This window comes from Lissotriton vulgaris, chromosome 6 (assembly GCF_964263255.1).
Source record: "Lissotriton vulgaris chromosome 6, aLisVul1.2, whole genome shotgun sequence".
In the NCBI taxonomy this organism is placed as follows: domain Eukaryota; kingdom Metazoa; phylum Chordata; class Amphibia; order Caudata; family Salamandridae; genus Lissotriton; species Lissotriton vulgaris.
Window position 1 is genome coordinate 1,781,598,418 of NC_141694.1, and position 21,300 is coordinate 1,781,619,717.

The 21,300-nt window shown below is 41.0% G+C and overlaps 1 protein-coding gene across 1 annotated transcript in view; it reads right to left on the reverse strand.

Moving 5' to 3' along the window:
* Nucleotides 1-950: 950 nt before the first annotated feature.
* Nucleotides 951-21,300, reverse strand: part of LOC147709475 (serotriflin-like) — a 260,350-nt gene continuing 240,000 nt past the window's right edge. Inside the window, exon 7 of the mRNA XM_086925499.1 lies at nucleotides 951-1,105. Coding sequence (XP_086781625.1) covers nucleotides 996-1,105 — 110 coding nt within the window. The 3' untranslated portion in view covers nucleotides 951-995. The remainder of the gene's footprint in view (nucleotides 1,106-21,300) is intronic.

A 21,300-nucleotide genomic window follows, 5' to 3' on the forward strand; every position in this document is an offset into this window, starting at 1 on the left:
GGAATTCAGCTCTCACTCTGATGACAGGCCAAGAAAAATGCAAGAATGTTTAATGTATTGCTCAATATACTATAACATTCAGCTTTTAACAACTCGCTTGACAGTTCTCAGCCTAAACGCTGATTTGGACATTGTGGTGTGAATAATTTTATAAAATTACAGATTTTCCCATTACAACGTTAATGCAACATTGGATGAGACTAATCAAAGTCGTGGCAATTTTCGGATCAGTATAATTTATTGTATTCCAGACAAAACCAAGGCTGCCTTTGATTCATCTCATCCAATGTTGTATTAACAGGTTGTGTTTTTTTTATTTTACTAGTAACAATGGATAAAAGTAACACTGTCTTGGTGTGCTTGGATGCATATGTTTTGCATTGTGATCTAGACTGCTGATACAGATCTAGTATGTTATTACCTGAGGTGGGTGGGTAACCAGGCACTAAGTGAGCACCCTTATATTAGGATTGAGCATAAACTTAATGTCGCAAGATAACAAGCGCTGACTCATAGATGTGCAGATCAGAGAACAAATCCACCTTGGGTACTTTTATTCAATTCTTGATAGTAGCCTAGTGAGCATGTTTGTAAGAGAATTTACTACATGATGCTGAATATGAAAAACGGCGTTGTGACTCATTTTACTCAGCCGCGGTCGGTAGTGGGAGTACCTGCAGGGCGGTGACATGGGGAGGGGGAGGGGCAGGGTGGGGGGTAGTAATGTATGGGTTACAGAGCTGTACAGGTAAGTAAACATATAAATAAATAAAACAAATTGTGTTGCGCGCACTGCTTCACATTTAGGGATGCAGTGCACGCAACGAAATTCGGTTTATTTATTTATATGTTTAAAGTCCTGTACTCCATACATTACTACCCCCCACCCCGCCCCTCCCCCTCCCCACTTCACTGCCCGGCAGGTACTCCCACTACCGACCGCTGCTGATATTACTCCTGCCCATATACCTCTTACATTCCTACAGTGTACAGAGTTAGACACATTTGCATGTTGCTTGGCATACAGAGGCTACGTTCAATTGCGAGCATTGTGGTTTATATTTAAGGCAATCAGGATTGCGGTCCAGGAATAAGCAGGGATTGGCTGAAAAAAAAAAGAGATCACACAGTTGTTAACATGAGAAACGTGAGGAGAACAATTCTTTCATTGACACAAGACAATGCATGAACGTATTTGTGCAGCGTAGGCAGAGGTGTAATGCAGATCAGTGCATCATAAGCGCGCCCTCCCCAACACATGTGGTCCCCATTTCAGGCTAATGCGCATGAATATCTGTGAGATAAGGCAGCTCTAGGTGCTATGCACCACATTCTACAAGGCATGGGGGTGCCATTGTTTTGCATTATGTCACTGAGTACACAAAGCTAAAAAGGTGGGGAAGCCTTCTTCACTTATAGAGGCAGATGATGGCGAATGCAAAAATGCAGTCTTTATTCTCATTTCTTATTCGTTCTCTTACTGCCTCCTTTTTATTCATAACTAGCTGTACCCGGCCACGCATTGCTGTGGCTCAGTCTGGTTAAATGGAAGAGAAAGAAAAGAGTAAGTGCCCGTTTCTAATATGTTTAATTTCACAATGCTTGTGGGTATACAATATCTTTTTGTGACTATTGTCTATATGTGTCCCTTGTAGTTGTTGCGAAGAAAGCAAATGGATAGGGTCTGTTCGGACTTTCGATGAAAAACATGCGCGTATTGTACACGCGCGTATTCGAATCCAACATTGTGTATATATAAACACGGGCTAATGTTACAAAGTGAACCAACTCCTTCCCCCTCCCTCCACCCACTTCCCGGTCTGACATCCTGATACCAACTGTCCATCCTAATATATGTAGACCATTGTCTCTATGCGTCCCTTGTATTTGTTGCCCAGCAACCAAATCGATAGGGTCTATTCGGCCTTTCAATTAAAAACATGTGCGCATTGGATAATCGCATATTCGAATCCAACGTTGTGTATATATATAAACACATGCTAATGTTGCAAAGTGAACCCACTCCTCCCCCCTCCCTCCACCCATTTCCCATTCTGCCATCCTTACACCAACTGTCCATCTTAATATATGTAGACTATTGTCTCTATGCGTCCCTTGTGGTTATTGCACAGCAACCAAATCGATAGGGTCTGTTTGGCCTTTCGAATAAAAACACACGCGTATTGGACACGCGCGTATTCGAATCCAACGTTGTGTATATATAAACACGCGCTTAATCGAATCCAACGTTGTGTCAAAATTTCAAAGCAATCAGCGAGGAACTTTTGGAAATTTAAGATTTTGAACAAACGAAATTTCATTTTTATTTATATAGAAGATGATTTGATAGAATAATTAGTATATTATTGAGATAATATCTGTTCTTCGTCATTATTGTTTAGCTTGTTTGCTAAGTTTGAATTACTGTTTCAATCGTTTATTAAATATGTGAAAAGTATCAAAAATCAAATAAATGATTTTACTTTTAAAAACATAAACACAAAGTGGAGAGTTTGCAAAAGTGCCAAGAATACGTCTAGACGACTACATGCAGAAAAAAGCAGTAACTTTAACATACCGAAAAATACTAAATAACTCCCCAGACACCCTAGAGTGGTGGTTGGGAGACCTGGGGCATTTGAAAATGATGAATGGTTGGAGGCGATGGCATTTCCTGGAGAGGTGGCCACACGCTCACTCTTTTGATTGGTCCAATTGAAGATTCTGCATAGAGAATACGATGCTTGCACAACACTGGTCAAAATGAGGAATTTAGCCTCACTGCAAGGCCCCAGGAGCTGTAGCCTTGATGGCACATTTTTCATAAGTGGTGGGGCTGCCTGGTGATCCAGGAATATTGAATGGAAGTGATGTCGTGCATGATGACATTGTGTACAGACAATGTTGAGGCCTCACCCCAACTATGCCTGTTGAATATTTGGGAGGCAACAGATCTAACAACAGGGGAGCGACTATGGGTTACATTGGGGCTCATGGTCGCGAAATATAATATAACAAGAAAATGCAGAGCAGATTCTAAGCTGACTTTGGGAAATTTGGAGAGAGATATGAATTGATGCATGCAGGTGGAAAGGATGAATTATGAGAGTAGAGGATGCCCCCAGAAATGGTCCAAGATCTGGTGGAGTTGAAATGCTAGTAGGGGGGTGCTCTGTGCTCCTGTTAGTGGATCTGCTCAACTCGAAGAAGACTGACAGCATGGATGGGGAGTCTTGCCTACAAGATGAAAAGGTTAGCGATATGTGTTTTTAAATTATATGAGGGGTGTCCATGTTTCTATGATACATATGATGTACTATGTTGCTCCAATTGTGAAAATAAATACAATTTTATCATGTTTTTCTATTGCAATAAAAAGAGTTAAAAAAAAAAAACAAGAGTCAGTAAGGTCAGTGGGTCCTTTAGCCCCTGGTGGGCTTTCCTTCAGTCCAGTAACCTACCAAGCCATTTAATCTCTGTAGGAGGACTAGCTACTGTGTTTAGTGATCCCCATCTACCTTTTGATTAAATGTGTGCTTTGATATGGTGGGTACACTAAATTACTTTTGAATAGAGACAACCTATTTTGTTTGCCGACTTTGATTTTATTTTTCATTTTCAGAAACAAATCTTAAAATTGGGGTTTATTTCTAAAAAGCAAAACATCAAATACCCCCAGCTTGCCATTGATTATTTTCCCTGCCCAGATCCGCCATGCTTTGCATGAAGTGCCTTGGCAGAAAAAACAACGATGGTTACCAAGCCCTAATAGAGCAGGACAATTGTCACTATGGCCTGGTGGGCCAGTTTTGGATGTGTCAACATGTCATCGGTTTCCTCACTGGAGCCAGTGGAAACCCAGTAATTTTCTACCTCTAACTTGGGTGGGCGAACCCTAATATTGGCCCCAAATTGGGTAATCGCCTTTATTTTCTGGTAGGCTCCCACCATCTGCCAGTCTCTACCTTGCCTCAGAGCTCAATGTTGGAAGCAGTTTAATTTCTGTGCCAAAGGCTCATTCAAAGTGAGAGAGCTATTAAACATGACAGCACTCCAGATGAGTAGGACAATAGGTTGACATGGTGTTAATTTTATCTCAAGATAATTAAAATGTAAGAGGAGATCAGAAAAGGAGGTAGGAGGCTGTCTCAGAGACTTGTTGCTGTTGCCAGAGTAAAACCCAAGAGTAAGAGCTCCAATGCATATATAGATTTCGAGTATTGATGGTTATTGATTGATGGAAATAATGATTTGAATCAGGAGGAAGGAAAGGATGGAAGAAAAATAAGTGAGGGAATGAGGAAGGGAGGGACAGAAGGAAGAAGGGGTGGAGGGTGGGTTGAATATTTTTTTGTCTGCGTAGTATGTGCTACAATCTGATCTTGTTATCGAATGAACATTGAATGTGCAATGATAACACCAAACATGTTGTCCAAGGGCCTTGATTAGAGTTGGGCAGATGTGGGACATCTACCAGTCAGTGTTGGATCTGCCTGTATTAAGAGTGCATTGAAGTCAGTGGCACTTTAAAGGTGGTGGGCAGGGCATCCACCACATCTTGTTGGAAGTTCCTAATCTGCTAAACTTTGAATGAAGACCTAAGTTAGACTATACACTACCCGAATAGCCTCATAGCATAATTCCTGACTGGCCCGAAAACGGATTGATGAAAACAGATTAGGAGCTGAGGGAATCGAAGAGTAAACAGCTGCTAGTGCCCATCTCTGGGGTACAGAAGGCTAGCATCATAGGAGTTACTCTACACATAGATTTATTAACCAGACATGGAAGAGTGGTTTTAAGACATATGCACTGTGGATAATTCCTTCCTGATGAAGTATCCAAGAATGTCCAAAGCAGTGATAGCTCCCAGATGTGGGTATTTTAGCTCCGCCCTCGATATTTTTCTAATCCAAATGATTTTGCTTACAACTTCTAAACAAAATACAATGGGGAACTAAACAAATTAAGATGTTTCACACACATACAGTACTAGAGCACTCACCATCGACCCCAGTTGTTCTGAAGTACTTGATTATTTAACCCTTACACTGCACTGCTAGTTGCTGGGATGCTGACCTCACCAACATCAGATCTGCATTGCTACATTATTCCTGCAGAGATACAGCTACGACCAATCAACATTTATAATTCATGGGGGATAACTGTGCTCCATAGAGTCAACAAAGAGCAATTTAAAAACAGGAACCCCCACATCAGGATCTAATGCAAGAGGACCACTTCCAAGGAATGTCTGCCTCATCCCTCCCATGATCCAAGGGACGCAGTGTGGTTCAGGTTATGCCATTCCTACAACATCGACTGGTCTAAAAGTTGGAGAGTGACAGCTGATGAACCGACTTAGGGTACCACCTGGGGCCTTTTATACCCCCATCCAACCTATCCTTTAGAAACTAGCAGGGTTCAGAAGGAGTATTAGGACTGCACAAATATTTGATTCTCTGTACCTTTCGCTTACTGACAACTGTGACCATCACTCATACTTTCTTCACCTGCCTTTATCAGAAGGGAGGTATCTGGCTTCTTAACCTCAGTACCCTTCACCAATGTAAAGACCAGAACCAACTTGTACTTATGGCCTTCTTCCTGCAGTCCTACCCTTCCGCTGTTTTCTCTGTTTTACTTTCATACTGGTAAAATATAGAATCTACTCCTGCAAGCTTCAGTATGGTACCAGAATACTGCAAATAAAATATTGCCCAAGGCAAACATTGTGTCCTAAATATCATTTACAGTTGTATTTCATTTTAGTTAAGGTAATAACATGCAATATACATCCAATGAGATGATACTCATGTAAGTGACGTTTAGGACAAATATTTCCACCAGATTATGTTTTTACGAATGATATTCTGACATACAACTGCGGATTTCTGACCATTCATGGGTGCAGTGATTCAATTGTTTGAGATCCACAAAACATTTTCATGTCACTCCTTTACACCTCTGGTAGGTATAGTTTATGGAAGAAAATCCTAAAAACATTTTGTAAATTTCTCTTTTCCAATGCACAGATGTACACAAGTCTATTTTTGCAAGAGAGTCGGTGCAAATGGAATTTCTAGCCTGTTCTTGCCAGAAGACAATGCATGGTGCTTTCCAGGCAGGGATCAGTCGTATATGGTTTGTAAGAATCCAAAAAAGCGAAGTTATGCTTGAATAAATACACTTCTATGGCCTTTCATCACAGGATCTGCAATATTTGCATGTTGTATATGGAATCTTTGCACAAAATCTAACAAAAAGTGTTAAAAAACATTGATATTGAAACCTCTGTGAACAAATAGTGTCGCATGAAACTGAGATCTGTGAATTGCACACATTGCTTTGCACTTAAAAAAAAGGCTATATCTGAATTGTAGTCAGGCTTAAATAAGCAAATAGCTTTGTGAATGAGGCCTACACATTTTGGACTTATGCTGAAGCTGCAGCCAGGTTATTGACTAGACCCAGTCATGCATATCCTGTATAGGTATATGTGACAACATATCTGCACATGCGAATGCTAAATGGAAGCAGAGGTAATTCAGAAGATGCAAGTAACTTGGTCTGAAATCGTCATTGGTGAAGTTATATTACAATCAACAGTCTGACAGCTATAGAATATGAAAAATATTTTCAGAAAAAGCCCCCAACACTTCAGAGCTAGAATCCCTCTGGTCTCCAAGCATGGTAAACAGGAACTCATACAGCACACAGAATGCAAATGGACAGATTGATTAGGGCCTGCTTAAGAAACATTTCTTTCTGAAAGGGTCCAAGAAGAAATTTCGCCAGCCAGACACGGCAATGTGGACTCGGGAGGCTCAGTCGTTTGGTAGGACTGGATTAAATGCTTATTGGAGTAGTCCTCGGTAGCTCTGTAGGATGCAGTGGCAGAGAAATAGATGGAGTTGGGGGGAAAGCGAAGAGTTTCACCTGGGTTTGCTGATTTTTGCTGTTCTGCCTTTTAACCCCTTCACTGCGGCGGCTATTCTGCCGCAGTGCTAAGGGGGCGGGGCGGAAGGGCGGGTGCATGCTGGTGAGGGAACCTCTCCGTCACCAGCGTCGGTTGCGCTGTGCTTATGACGGAGTGGTTCCGCTCAATAGAACGCTCAGCGCAGGCGCGGAATTCGCGCCGCGCAGGAGCGTCGAGCAGGCCATGGCGGAACGGCTCCGTCATCAGCACAACACCACCGCAGCTGATGACGGAGCGGTTCCGTCATCAGCATGGGAGGGGTTAAATGCAATGGACTTTCAGGAGAGGTATCCCCGTCTCCGTCATGAATTTTTGTTTCTAAAATATGTCACTACAACTGGATCAGAGAGTATCCTGCGTGGCCTTTACCAACACATTTTGAGCCCTCTCCTGGAAGAACTTGCCCTGGGATGTCTGAGTACTGTGTAAATGAGAGGGAGCTGCACTCTGTGGAACTAACATTTTCCATTACACTTCCATTCCATTCCTTTCCATTCCATTACACTAAGCACACAAAAGTGATGGGAGGAATGGTTGCAATTTGTCCAAACAGAGGTAGTTATTTTGCTCAGTGTGCCACTGAAACCAAGCGATACACCACTGATCAGCCCTATTCAGGACAAAACCAGTCTTGAGTTCTGTATAAAATTGGGTTGTTGGCTGACCTTGTTAATTGGTTTTCTTGATGTTAGCCCTGGTCAAGGAACAGCCACAATCCCAGCGAGAGTACCACGAAAAAATCACAAAAATCAACCTATGCAAAAACCCTGTGTAGCTTGGCACAATAACAGTCGGGATTAACTTAGAGGCAATGTGCAAAGTATGTATGCAGCACTCAAACAATTATAACGCGAAAACACAACACAAGAAAAATCAGACACCAATTTAGAAAAATAGAGTACATTTTAATATATTATTTTACACCAAATGACAGAATTCAATCAGTGGAACTGGGGTCATTATATTTCTTTATTTCAACTAAAAACTAGTGCCTTAAAGGTCACACTGCCAACTGTGGACATCTAGTCATTTGAGACCAGGTCAAAGTAAAAAGTATGGTTGACTGCGATGGAGCACAGGTAATATGAAAGAAATATATTGGGGCCAGTTGGCGCTTACCTTCAGATATAGAAGAATTTTAAAGAAAAATGTTCTGAGAAGGTCAAGTTTAGTGGAGCAAGGATGCAGGCTGTATCTGAGGGAGGAACGTTGTTGTTGGGGAGCCGCTGGATGAAGTTGCAGTGAAAATTTCTATGTTCGAATTTAGTCACTTTTATTTAGGCTAAAAATCTCTAGCGGGCACGACAGGAGGCCGTAGCTGAAGACAGTTGCAGAACGTTGGATACCCCTTTGGTGAAGGACTGCTGAACAAGATTTGCTGCTAAAAAGAAGAACTTAGCCGGATCAGTGGTGAAGTCAGGCCAAATGGTAGGATGCACCTTAGGCGGATCAACGAGCAGGTTGGTCCCAGTATTCCCTCAGTTCTCAGAGCAGATTGTTGCCAGAAATTTCACAAGTTTTGAATGTTGGCTATTTGAGCACCACACCCAAAGGTCCAGGACTTGTGGGACACCACTTGGGGGTTAAGGACTCAATCCGGCTGGATCCAGGTGTAGGTTCATTTTTTGTCCCTGTGGCTCTGAACAAGTGGTCAGCAAACTAGCCCTTGGAGTTAGTCTGGTAGTCCTGGGTTCAGATGAAGATGCAGGGCCCAAACAGCAGGCTGGCCTCTAAGTGTTAATGGTACTATACAGGCAGCAAAGCAGTCCTTTCAGGTGCAGCAGCGCATTCTTGTGGTGTTTACAGCAGGCTAACCAACAGGCAGTCCTCCAAAAGTGCTTCCGCAGGTCCAGAAAGTGAACTTAAGAGTAGGTCTGAGGACCCTTTTTTTATACCTGGTGCCCTCTTTGAAGTTGGGAGACGTTTCTAGAGGTTTCATTTTGAAGTTCTTGGAATTTCCTGACTCTTCTTGCCTGGCTCCAAGCTGTCTGCAGTGACAATGTGAAGGTGAGAAACCCTTTGTATGAAGGCAGAGCATAGTCTGTTGAGTTGCAAGTGGAGCTGTGCCCAGCTCTGTCACCCTATCCTGCCAGCAGTTGGCCCAATCAGGCACACCTAATCCCTCTATTGTGTGACTGTCTGGGAGTAATTCACAAAGTCAAACTGCCAATTATACTCAGTTATATGACCTAAGGCAGGCTTGTAAACTGGGAAGTAATGAACAATCCTTTGACAAGCTGTCATAGATATCTAAACATTACATTAGATGTTTTGGGGGCCCGTGAGATCTGGCCAAGTGACCTCCCCGTGTCCACAGTTTCAAAACTGTTGGTCAAACCATGCTAAACTAATATTGAATGAACAGGATGTTCAAGCCTGAATAGTGTGGCATATGGGGCCTGGGCTATCAATCAAAAAATCAGGGAGTAGTAAGCGCGCTACACCTATGAGGGTCTCAAGGCGCTGAGGGGGGTGTGGGGGGTGATCTGCAGATTTGTTTAGCAGAAGAGCCAGGTCTTGAGGGTCTTCCTGAAGGTGTTCAGGGAGGGGGCGCGTCTGATGTCTGCCTGTAGCTTGTTCCAGGTCTTGGCTGCAATGTGTGAGAAGGATCTTCCGCCTGCTCTGGCTCTGTGGATGCGCTGGGTTTTGGCCAGTTCAAGGTTGGAAGATCAGAGGCTTCTTTTGGGTACATAAAAGTTGATGCTGTCGTTGAGGTATTTGGGTCCGTTGTTGTGTAGGCATTTGTAGGCATGAGTGAGGATTTTGGAAGTAACTATTTTCCCCACAGGGAGCCAGTGGAGACTTCTTAGGTGTTGGCTGATGTGTTCGTGTTAGGGGATGCCAAGGACGAGTCTGGTGGCAGTGGTCTGTATTGTTTTGAGTTTGCGGAGTAGGGACTTGTTGATGTTGGCGTAGAATGCGTTTCCATTGTCCAGTCTGCTGGGCTATAACATTGTATGTACATTGTCCTGCCGATTTACCTTTCCGTGCCTTTCGGTAGGGTCACTGATTTACAATCTCTGTACCTCCAAAAGATACTTACACTAAGAAAGTCCTGGATGCAGCCAATATGGTGTGCACTAAACATCAAGACTTGCCAAGGCACCATGCAAGCCTGCCTGAAAGGCGCATCATTGCAGCTTGTGGTCTGATTTCTGAAATTCATGAAAACAGCACTAGCATCTACCGTCATCGTGGTGGATAGCAAACTCCGGACAGGCTGCCAAGACCAAAGACAAAAAAATGTTGTAGTCTATACAAGCATTATGAGCTGACCCTGCACACGGGATAAGCAGTACGTCAAGTATTGGGGATACAAGAGAATACGGAATCTCGTGCCCTCTGAGGTCTTTATTTGCATGAGGCTAGAAAATACTATTTCCATTGTAGGTTTTTTTTATCCATGACACTTAGTAGTCCCCAATTCATGGCCAGTTAGTAGGCTGCAGAAAAAACGTGCACTTTATTTAGGACATAGCTTTGGTTCATCTCCTCAAATCAAACAGATCACCCTGGCCCATGGAGGCTGGACATCACTATTTCCAACGTGGGTCTCCTCATTGAACAGGCTCTATCAGCACCTGTGCACTTTAAACATATTACTTCTTTTCCACCTCCAAGTTAGACCCCTAAATTAAATATGCAATTAAAACATTGCATTTCATATATTGCCGGGTCTGGTGGCTTAGTGAACTCATGCTTCTGCTGCAGGGGTCTGTGTTTAACTTGATAGTCACAGGTTCAAATCCAGGTGGATCCCCCACAGCCTTTCATCCTTTTGAGGTCAATAAAATGAGTATCATTGAGAAGGATAAAAATAAACGTATGTTATTCAGTGACAAGATACCCTTGATTGAACGTGTGTTATAAGCAGTCCACCTAGGCCCCAGCCACAAAATCTGTACTGGAGGTACATTTATCACTTTAGAAACTGAAAGTATTCTTAAACACTGCACTTTACCTAGGTTCCAGCATCGGAATGTTCAGTGGGGGGCAAAGCTAACCTATCAGGTATTGAATGCAGAGGATTTTTAAAGTTCTGTTCTTAATTTGAAAAAAAGAATTTTTCCATGTCCTTTTAGCATTAATCTGTTATTAGCTAACCATATATTGCATTTAATGTGAATGGTGGAGTTTCTATTGTAACAATTTTAATTAGTTGTACAAAAAAGAATCTATCTATCTATATATCTATCTATCTATCTATCTATCTATCTATCTATCTATCTATCTATCTATCTATCTATCTATCTATCTATCTATCTATCTATCATGGCTAAGGGCAGAAAAATGCTAACTTTCTACAAATGTTATTTTCAAAATTGTAATTACAAATCTTACTTTACCATTAAAGCTGCCATTTCATTACAATTTCATAGATGGCAAACAGGAAATGCTCATCTGGTCCCGATCAAACGTTAGCACTTTTTAAATGCAATAAGGCAACACAATGTTATCCAATTGGTCAGGAAGGTCTCACAGTAGTGAGAAAATAACATAGGAGTTTTTCACTGCCAGGACATGTAACACTTAAAAGTACATGTCCAACCTTTCATTTACAATGCACCCTGTCCTATGAGCTGCTCTATGGGCTACCTATGGCCTACTTTAGGGGTGACCTATATGTAATAAAAGTGGAGTTTAAGACTTAGCTAGAGGGTTACATTGCCATGTCAAATTGGGAATTTAAAACTGCATTCAGGTTGCAATGGCAGGTCTGGGGCATGGTTTAAAAGGCTACTCAAGTGGATGGCTCAATATGTGCTGCAGGCCCACTAGTAGAATTTAATTTAATGCACACCACTCTACAAGGGACTTATAAGTAAATTAAATATGCCAACCAGGTGCAAGCCAATTTTACCATGTTTACAAGAGGGCACAAGCACTTTAGCACTGGTTAGCAGTGGGTCCTGAAGCCAACAAACACAAATTCAGCAGAAAGCAGAGGATAAAGGCAAAATGTCTGGGGGTGACCCTGCAGAGAGGGCCAGGTTCAATAGGTTGCTTGTGCTCCGGTTCAGAGATGACCTAGCTTGGTTGTTCAGGCTGAAATGTTTATATTGGGCCAGGGTCAAGAGTGATTTGTATATGACTGGGTCCTAACTGAGGTGCATGGTGAGCAAAAGAACAATGGGTTGGGATGCTACTCCAAGCAATTACCAGCAGTTAGACTTATTGCAACCATTCCTTCCATCGCCTTTTGTGTATTTCCATTAGACTAACCCTGTAGAAGCCTACAGTCTGCATTTTCCAATTTGCATGCATATTTCCCTGAATCTAACAATTCAAGCCTTTAAGTGCCTCATCATAGAGCTAGCAAATAAGTCAGGCTATGCTCATTGAACTTTTGCAAAGCCACCACTTCAATAAGTACCAATACCTAGCATAAGACAGTCATACAGCATCACCTGCACCCTGGAGTCTTAAAGCACTCTGAGTCAGGGTGGACTTGCCTCAACCAGCAGCCCTCATAATGCAACTATTAACTTTGCTGATAGCCTGAATCTTCAAGCAAGGATCCAATAAGAGTCATGTGTCTATTTTCTTTATTTCCCACTGATAATTTCAACACCCATGAAGAGGCTCTTGAGCTTTTTGATTCAGAGGTCTAAAACCACATCCTTTACTTTGAAGCAGGCAACCAGTTCACTTTGAATTGATGTTGATTTAATGGTGTGAAAGCATGGTTCGGCCTTCTGAGTATTACTTAAGGACGCTGAGGGCTTTTTGACTGTTATGGCCCCATTTACATCAGTGGCAATATGTTTCTCTTTTGAAAAAGTTACTAATGTTTTCCTAGGGCCGTGAGTACCTTATTTTTTAATGATACGTTTACTTTTTAACTGAGATAGCTTGAACCTTGAAGTTCTTAATATCTTAACTTCTTTGGATTTTTCACTAGCAATCCAATACATACAAGGCTATATATTCCTCTACAGACCATTTTTGGGGAGCAGTGGAAACTCAGAGTCGTTTGTCTTTGGAGTGTGGACACTACATAAAAATGGGTATTCATAATAAAGCTGATATTCAAAGGCTGACTACATTAAAGTCAAGTTGAAATTGATGAGGTAATAGTTTTGAGGCTTTCATTGTTAACTATTACAATTCAAACATGGTTGAATTATAAAAGTCTCTTTTATGACTTGCATTTTTTAATTTTTCAAACTGTAGCCTAGTAACCCCTTAATACTCCCTAATGCTTCCCATCCATGAGCCTTTAAAACCCCACCCACTACTTAATGCTACCTTTCCCCAAATGCTGAACGCCCTTACCACCCCATAACGCTATCCTTCTCTCAAAAATAAATAAACATCTTGAGCACCTAATACTACCCTTCCCTAAATCCTAGCAAACCCTTACTACTCCTTAAAGCTCTTCTTCCCTCAACCCTTGAAAATGCTTAAAGCCCCTTTACCCTTGCTAGCCATCCCTGAACCCCAACAATCCTCAATAGTACCTTGGTTTTTCCTTTTATTCTATTTTATACGTTTTTATAAATTAACTACCTCATGTTAGCACAAGGCTGTTGTTTTCCACTCTACTCTTACCTCCTTAGTAGCTTAGGGATGTTCAGTTTCGAATCTGTATAGGGTGTTGAATTTTGAATAGGAGTCCGTTTCATCTTCTTTCCTCTACTGGCTACCACGTCTCCTCATCCGGAGGACTTTCGTATGAAAATAAAGTTATTGAAAGTTTCCTCTGTTTCACTGTGTCTTCTTCAATTTGGCAATGAGAAGAACTGGTCCCCAGCTGTAGGAAATGTACTCAGTGGAGAACAATACTTCATTGCTTCACTTTCTCTGAAGGCTCCGTTTCATCACTGTAAAGGTCTGAGTTCGTGTAGATTACTCATCTCGCTTTTCTGCTACATTAAACTTTTGTCTGCCTTTGTTTGAGCATCCACACAGCCCGCTGCAAAGTCTGTAGTGACTCACTCCTCACCTTCAAATGTCCTGCCGTCTCCCTGCAGCAACCCTTGCATGCCTTCTACTGCCAAGAGCCATCTGGTTCAATGTACCAGCGTGCCACCGTCTTAAGTTAACCCGGAATTTGCACTCCACTGCTTTTGACATTGCGGGTCAATCAACTCCTATACAAATGCTATCTGATATTGATAACACATTTCTTTTTATAGCATCTTCAGTGTTTGCCTTTAGCTATAAGCTATCCCTTAGTGTTTCACTTTGCTGCCAAAGCACTTCTTTGGCATCCTGTGCTTCTCCTGTTACTTTTTGAATCTCTTTAGGTACAGTGGGTAATAATAATTTTTATCTATATGGTCTTGCAACTATAAATATTTCTCATAATGCAGTAGTGCTATATTCCTCCACCTCCACTACTTCGGAATCTGGGTGATCAACCCATGCAGTGGTCTAAGTCGCTGGGGATATATAACAATTGTATGGTAGCTATTGGTGGGAATTCCCTTCCTGCTGCCAGAAAGAAAGAATTGTTGAGAAATTCAATTGGTATTAAGGCACAAGAACCAATTGATCATCTCCCGGTTTTACCTACATCTCAAGGGCTACAGGAATATGATGAGTTTAATGTGGCCTTGGATAGACTTGGATTACATTTCACAGTTGAACCACACGTGGCCATGGAGGGATTTAACTTTTATTCGAGACATCAAATGTACACGGAACCTACTGAGAAATACGGGCAGCTTTGCGTGTTTTGGCAGCAAATATCGGCTTTGGAGTAATTACGGAGCAGTATATGCGAGACCAAATAATCATGCATTGCTACAGTAAAGAAATTCAGGAACAAATTCTCAGACATGCACATCCATATATTGCTGAAGGTATTGAGATTGCCTAAGGTATTGAAAGATCTGTCAGATCAGTGAAGATTTTTAATGGCGAAGATACTTATGTCAATTTAGCAGTAATTCGCAATTCAACAAAGTCAAATATTATGTTGCTGGGGGTACAGCATGTTCCAAATGTGATTCCAATGTTTATTCAAACAAGTCTGCATGTCCAGCCATCAATAAGACTGCTTTGAGTGTGGTAAAGTCAGACACTTTTCTAACATGTGCAGATATCAATACATCATTCAAATTATCCAAGAGAGTACATTACAAAAGCACCTCTGAGGAAATTGAGAGAGAGGACATAGTTCTTGTTGTGCAGAATTGATAAGGAGCCATGTAAAACTCCGACTTGTGAAATTGCCATCGATGAAATTAAGACTATTATGATGGTTGACTCTGGTTCTCCTTGTTATTTGATTTCTGATGGGTTCTTCAAGAAATCTTGAATGGACTTGAAATTGTAAAATAAGGCCTTTGGTTATGGAAACTCCATCATAAATATTTTAGATTATTTTATAACTGCAATTTCCTTTGGGTCTTGCACCATTTTAGAGAAGATTTATGTAAATAGAAATTGTCAGCATGTTCCGGGGTGGAGACACCAGGGGCATTTGGGAGTGAGTTTTGATCCCTCAGCCGAGTCACGAGTTTACTGTATGACCATTCATCAAGGTACTGAAAGAATCACTGAACAATTTCAAGTTGTGTTTTGTAAAGATTTTGGGTTGTGAAGGGATTCACACACAAGATTAAACTTAAGTCTGGTGCATCAACTGTTAGACATAAGCTTAGGGATGTTCCTCTAAGTGCCAGGATAGAATATAATGTATTACTCACACAACTACAAGATGATGGTGTTATTGAAGCAGTTGATGCTTCTGAGTGGGTTGCTGCCATAGTTATAGTCAAAAAAATATCTGGCACTCCAAGATTTTGTGTGGGTTTAAGATCTCTTAACAAACAGATTATTGTAGTATGTCATCCCCTTCCAAAGATTCAAGAGTTACTTGCACTGATTAATGGAGCAAAATGTTTCATGTGTATTGATTTCAAGTCTGCTTATCACCAAATAGAATTTGAAGAGGATTGCAGACATTTAATTGCTTTCATTACACCGGATGGGACTTTTAGATGCATAAGAATGATGTTTGGCCTGGCGTCAGCTGCATCTGTTTTTCACAAACTTATGTTTTCACTCTTTGGTGAAATTGAGGGTGTAATTGCTTTTCAGGATGACATATTTATTTTTGCAGATAGTGTTGAAACACACATTGCTAGATGATCTTCTGTTTTACAGATTTTGCATGAGAAAGGTATGCCCTTACAAATTCCTTTAATTCAGGAAGTAGAAAGTTGAGGTAATGTTTTTTTTAGAAAAGGTATATGTGCTAAACCAGTTTGCTGCAGTCCATTGAGTCCATGCCTGCTCCAACTGATAAAGATCAGTTGAGATAATGTTTAGAGTTATGTGAGTTAAACTCTAGATTTGTAGTCAAGTTTTTCACATATTCCTGCTCCGCTTTGATTTTTGCTACAGAATGGTGAAAGGTTTATTTGATTGCAAGAACATCAGCTCGCATTTGAAAAGATTAAGTAATTTATTGTGAATGCTGCTCCTCTGTCTCCATTTGACTAAAAGTCCATTTGTTTTATTTGTTGATGCTAGATTGGATAGGTTGGGAGTAATTTTGAATCAGGAGGATCACAATATTGAAAAAACAATTGCATATGCATCCAGACAATTTTCTTTGGCTGAAAGTACCATTTCTACAATAGAGCATGAAGTTTTAGCTTATGCATGGGGTGCTGAACACTTTAAGATGTATTTATAGAGGCAGGGTTTTTCCATAAAGCCTGATCACAAGCTACTTTTAGCTTTGCTTAATGGGAACAGCACAGGCATAGCTGTATGAATATAATTTTTCAGCTAACTTTATTTCTGAATCGTGAAAAGTGGGAGCTGATTGTGTGTGATATAAATTGTTGAAAAGTGTGTTGTTGTATCTGTTGATGATGTTCCGGAAGTATGGAAAAAAACGTTGTTTAAAGAATGCTGGTTTGAAGGTGTTCAGCTAGACAAGCAGCTGCTGCAAATAATGGAATTTAATGAAAAAGGTTGGCTACAGGAGAAACTTTTAAACTCTGGGATGCAAGTCTTTTGGAATGTTAGAAGTGTCATTTCGGTTGGGGATGGTATTGTTATGAAAGGTATGTGTATTATTCCCCCTAAAAGTCCTAGACAAATCATTGTTGAATAGTGCCATGAAGGGCTTTTCGGTGAGACTATTACAAAAAAAGATTTAGAAAATTAATTTGGTGGCCATACATGGATTCTCAAATGACGTCTTTTGAAGAGCAATGTTACACTTGTTCTGATACAGATCAATCTTCGATTACCAATAGAGTTAAATGCATAACCCCTGAATTGCCAGGAAGATCGTGAGAAAAATTGGCTGTTGATTTACTTGTTTCCTATGAAAAACATTTCAGTGGGGGAAACTGTATGGTTTGGTGCTAATTGCTTATTTTTATAAGTGGGTGGAGAATAAATGGATTTCTCAACCCATGATAAAAGTGGTCCTTGAGTATTTTAAATAATGTTTTCAGAAGGAAGGGTTAACAGATTCCATTGTTTCTGACAATGAAGTACACTTTACCTCCCAAGTATCTGAAACAATGTTGAGAGCCAGAGGCATTAATATAAAAAGAACAGCGTTGTATGCTTCCAATATGAATGGTCTTGTTGAGAGATTCAATAGTCATTGTTGAGTCTATTCAGGCTGCTTTAACTAAAAGAGTTCAGCTGAAGATTTTTGTTGTTGAAAATATTTGGGTGAAATATTCCTCTCCCCACTCCCTCACAGGTTCTCTACTTTTTCATTGCCTTCACGGATAAAGGACAAGTTAGCCATTATCAAAATTAGGATAGGTATGATAAGGCCTGTGAAATTGTATGTTCCAAACAAGTTCAAAAGCTTCCTAGAATGAGTGATGCAAAACTTGTAGTCCTTCACTGGTGAAAGTGATTTTTAAAATCAAATTACCTTTTCATGTTAAGAAAGGAAAATCCACGTTTTCTACATTTTTCAGACTTATCGGGATGTACAAATCTTCAGCCAAACACAATAATAATTCTTGGTGGAGGTTAAACAGGTTAGCAAAGGTTTGGAAGAAGGGTCATGATAAATTGAGTGTCCAGGATGTAGGTGTGAATGTTTATGATGGTAATCCTGGGTCTATCTCACAATGTTCTTATTTTTCAGATGCCTGTGCAAAGTCTGATTCAAGTATCGATGGACATCCTTCTAAAAAAGTTGTTACTGCTGAAACTCAATTTATCTTTGAGTCGAATGAGTCTTGTGCTGATGAGTTGGATCTCAATGTTGGGATGAGTCAGGTGAGGATGCCAGTTGAATCACTTCTGAATCCATAATTGAGTCCTGTTTGGAGGATATTGACTCTGATGTAGAATGGCCTAAAGAGATAAATGTGTTCCCAATCAATTTGATGATTTGATTTAGCTTTGATTTTATCTTGTATCTTATTTTAATTTCTTCCTGATGTAGTTAATGTTATTATTATTGTGTATTGAGGTGAGGAGTGCGATATTCTCATTCTATTTTATAAGTTTTTATATGTAACCTACCTCATGTTAGTATAGTATTCCATTCTACTCTTACCTTGTGAGAAGCGCAAGGCCTGTTCCATTCCAATTCTGTTTAGAGTGTTACATTTTGAAATGGAGTCAGTTTTTGATGCTTACCTGTACTGCCTGCCACATCCTTTGCTCCTGTGTACCTTTTATGAAAAATAAAGTTATTGACAGTTTCCTCTGTTTCACCATGGCTTCTTCAACTACCCTTTCATAAACCTAGAAATACCTTAATTCCCCTTATGTCTATCTTTCCCTGAAATCTAAAAACGTTACAACCCTGTAACACTATATAGAACTACCCTTCCCTGAATCATACCAACCTCTTACTATCCATATACACTACCCATCCATGAACCCTAAAACTGGCTCATACCTTAATTCTACCCTCCCTAAACCAAAATAGCCTTACTACCCCTTAATGCCACCCCTTCCTGAATACTAAAAGCCACTAACAATCCCTGAACCCTATTATCTCCTTACTACCCCTTAGCACTACCCTTGCCCAATTAAAAAAAATCCCAGTCCCTGCCTGTTCCCTACTCAATGAGGAGATTGTAAGAGCTGGACTAAGAGGAAAAGGCGACCAGCCCAGAAGTAGGCTCAGTGGGCCTTCTGCACCCTCTCCCTGATGATAACCCCCTGCAAGAGTTATAGGAGAGGACCTTTTGTGTGGTGTGGGGCCACAGGCAAGCTTTCTCCTTTTGCCAGTAATTTCAAAAATCCCTTCCTGCCCCTGGGGAGGAGGGCAAGGAAGAGACCCAACCCCATTCACACTGAACATAGGGATAAAACCTTCCAGAGGCAATCAGATGCTATTCTGACCACACAGACTCCTGCCGCAAAGTCTGGATTCTACCCAAGCGTGCCTGAAGGTGGCCCATCATCAATAATTTGCGCCACTTCTGACAGAGGACATTCTCAAAGTGCTCTACCAGCAACAAAAAGACGGCCTCAAACCTTCCAGCTGAAATAGAAACACACAATATAGGCATACACCTTCTTACAAAGACTGGACCTCACATACCATCAACATCAGTGATACTTATCATAGCCAGTCCTGAATGTGGGGACCTCCAGCTTAGGTCACTTTTGAACAAAGAATCAGAAGCCCAAAACCATGGTGCAAGGTAGAAAACAACATTCAGCAGGGAATGGCATCTAAAAGCAAGATGGACCACAACACTAAGAGTGTATTGACCAGATCTTGTTCCCCAGACACCGGTACAGTGGTATCTTGATGGATCAGCATGGTGATGGGAAGGCACCACGCCCTGAAACCCCTATCACCAGGCAAAATTTTGAACACCTATTTGCAGTAACAAAAAGCAACTTAACCGGACTGAAAGATGACCTAGGGAAAGAAATGTACAAAATTAAGAATGACATCAAGGACCTGAGGGAGAGGGTCTTTACCCTGGAGGAGCACAGAGACACTGGAGATGAAGAACAGGAGTTCAAACAAGATATCATCATTCTGCAAGAACAAAACATTGCTCTTCGAGGTATAATTGTAAGATCTGGCGGGCAGATGCGGACAGAACAATATACGCATTGGGGATTGGTGGAGGGGTCTTACAAGGCAAGGAAGAAAACATTCTTGAGACATTCATGAGCAACCTGCAGTATTCTCAATCCTCACACGCCGAGCAACACTGAACTAGATAGAACACACAGAATACTATTCTCTTGTCGATTGAGCAATGTACAATGCTCTCCGATATCACTTGCGTACATAAATTGCAATTTAAAAAGAGAATAATAGAGACAGCCAGAAAGAACAGGAAATTCATACATTAGGGAACACTAAAATACACATTTTCAAGATCTTTAACATTTGCCTATACAGAAACAAAGAGATTTCAAACCAATGACACTAGGAGCCCAGACTATCTCCATCTGTTGGGCACATCCTTTAAGACTAATGTTCCAATGGCAAAGCAGAGCAGTGCACACCTGCTTTTTAACTAAAGCAAAAGAGTTAGCAGGGATCAGATAATCACTAGATGTAGAGACTAACAATCTGAGAGCACAACCCAGACCTGTCCCAAAAACTCAAAGAGATATCTGGAAAAAGTAGCAAGGGATCCCTAGGATGCAGCAAGAGAATGGCAATAATTTATAGCAAAGCTCTGACAACAGGGGGATTAAACAGACACTTCAGACAGGTACAGGACTCTAAAAGGGAGCATCATAAGAGAATGGTTCCTCCATCATATTCCTTAAGTAACCACAGTGCGTGCTGTGGGATGGAGGCGGTCAACCTAAAAGGATTGGTTTGCAAAGATAGCTTGACAATCTCAGAGTAGTAAGATTGTTCACATTTTTGGCATGTTACTTACCAAATCAATTTTATTCATGTTGTGTTACATTTTTTCAGGGTTCGTAGAGGGGCTTACCCGCAACTGACATCCACACCACATGCAGTATCCCAAACTGCCCTTAACACCAGAACGTGTTAAATTATCCTAGTCTCCCAATCAAAACCAACACTCATTGTACCACCAGAAGTGATGAAGGTAGTTAGCTCAAATTTCAAAGACCCAAACTCACTGTCAAAACAAAACACCAATCCACCCTTGTAAAGGAAATGAGAGGGGACATCATACTTTTACAACAAACACATCTCATTCACCACGACCGCCACAGGCTTCAATCTCAGTGGTTCCTAAGATAAATCTTTGCCATTGGACACGTCAAGAAAGGGAATTTGGCTCTCTTCCTCTTTAAACACTGTGATGTAGAAATAAAAAGGCTTCACATTCACACAAATGGAGGTAGTTGCACCAATTTCTTTAAATAAGTGACCTCACATAAAGACTCTTAAAGATCTATGCCCCAAACACTGG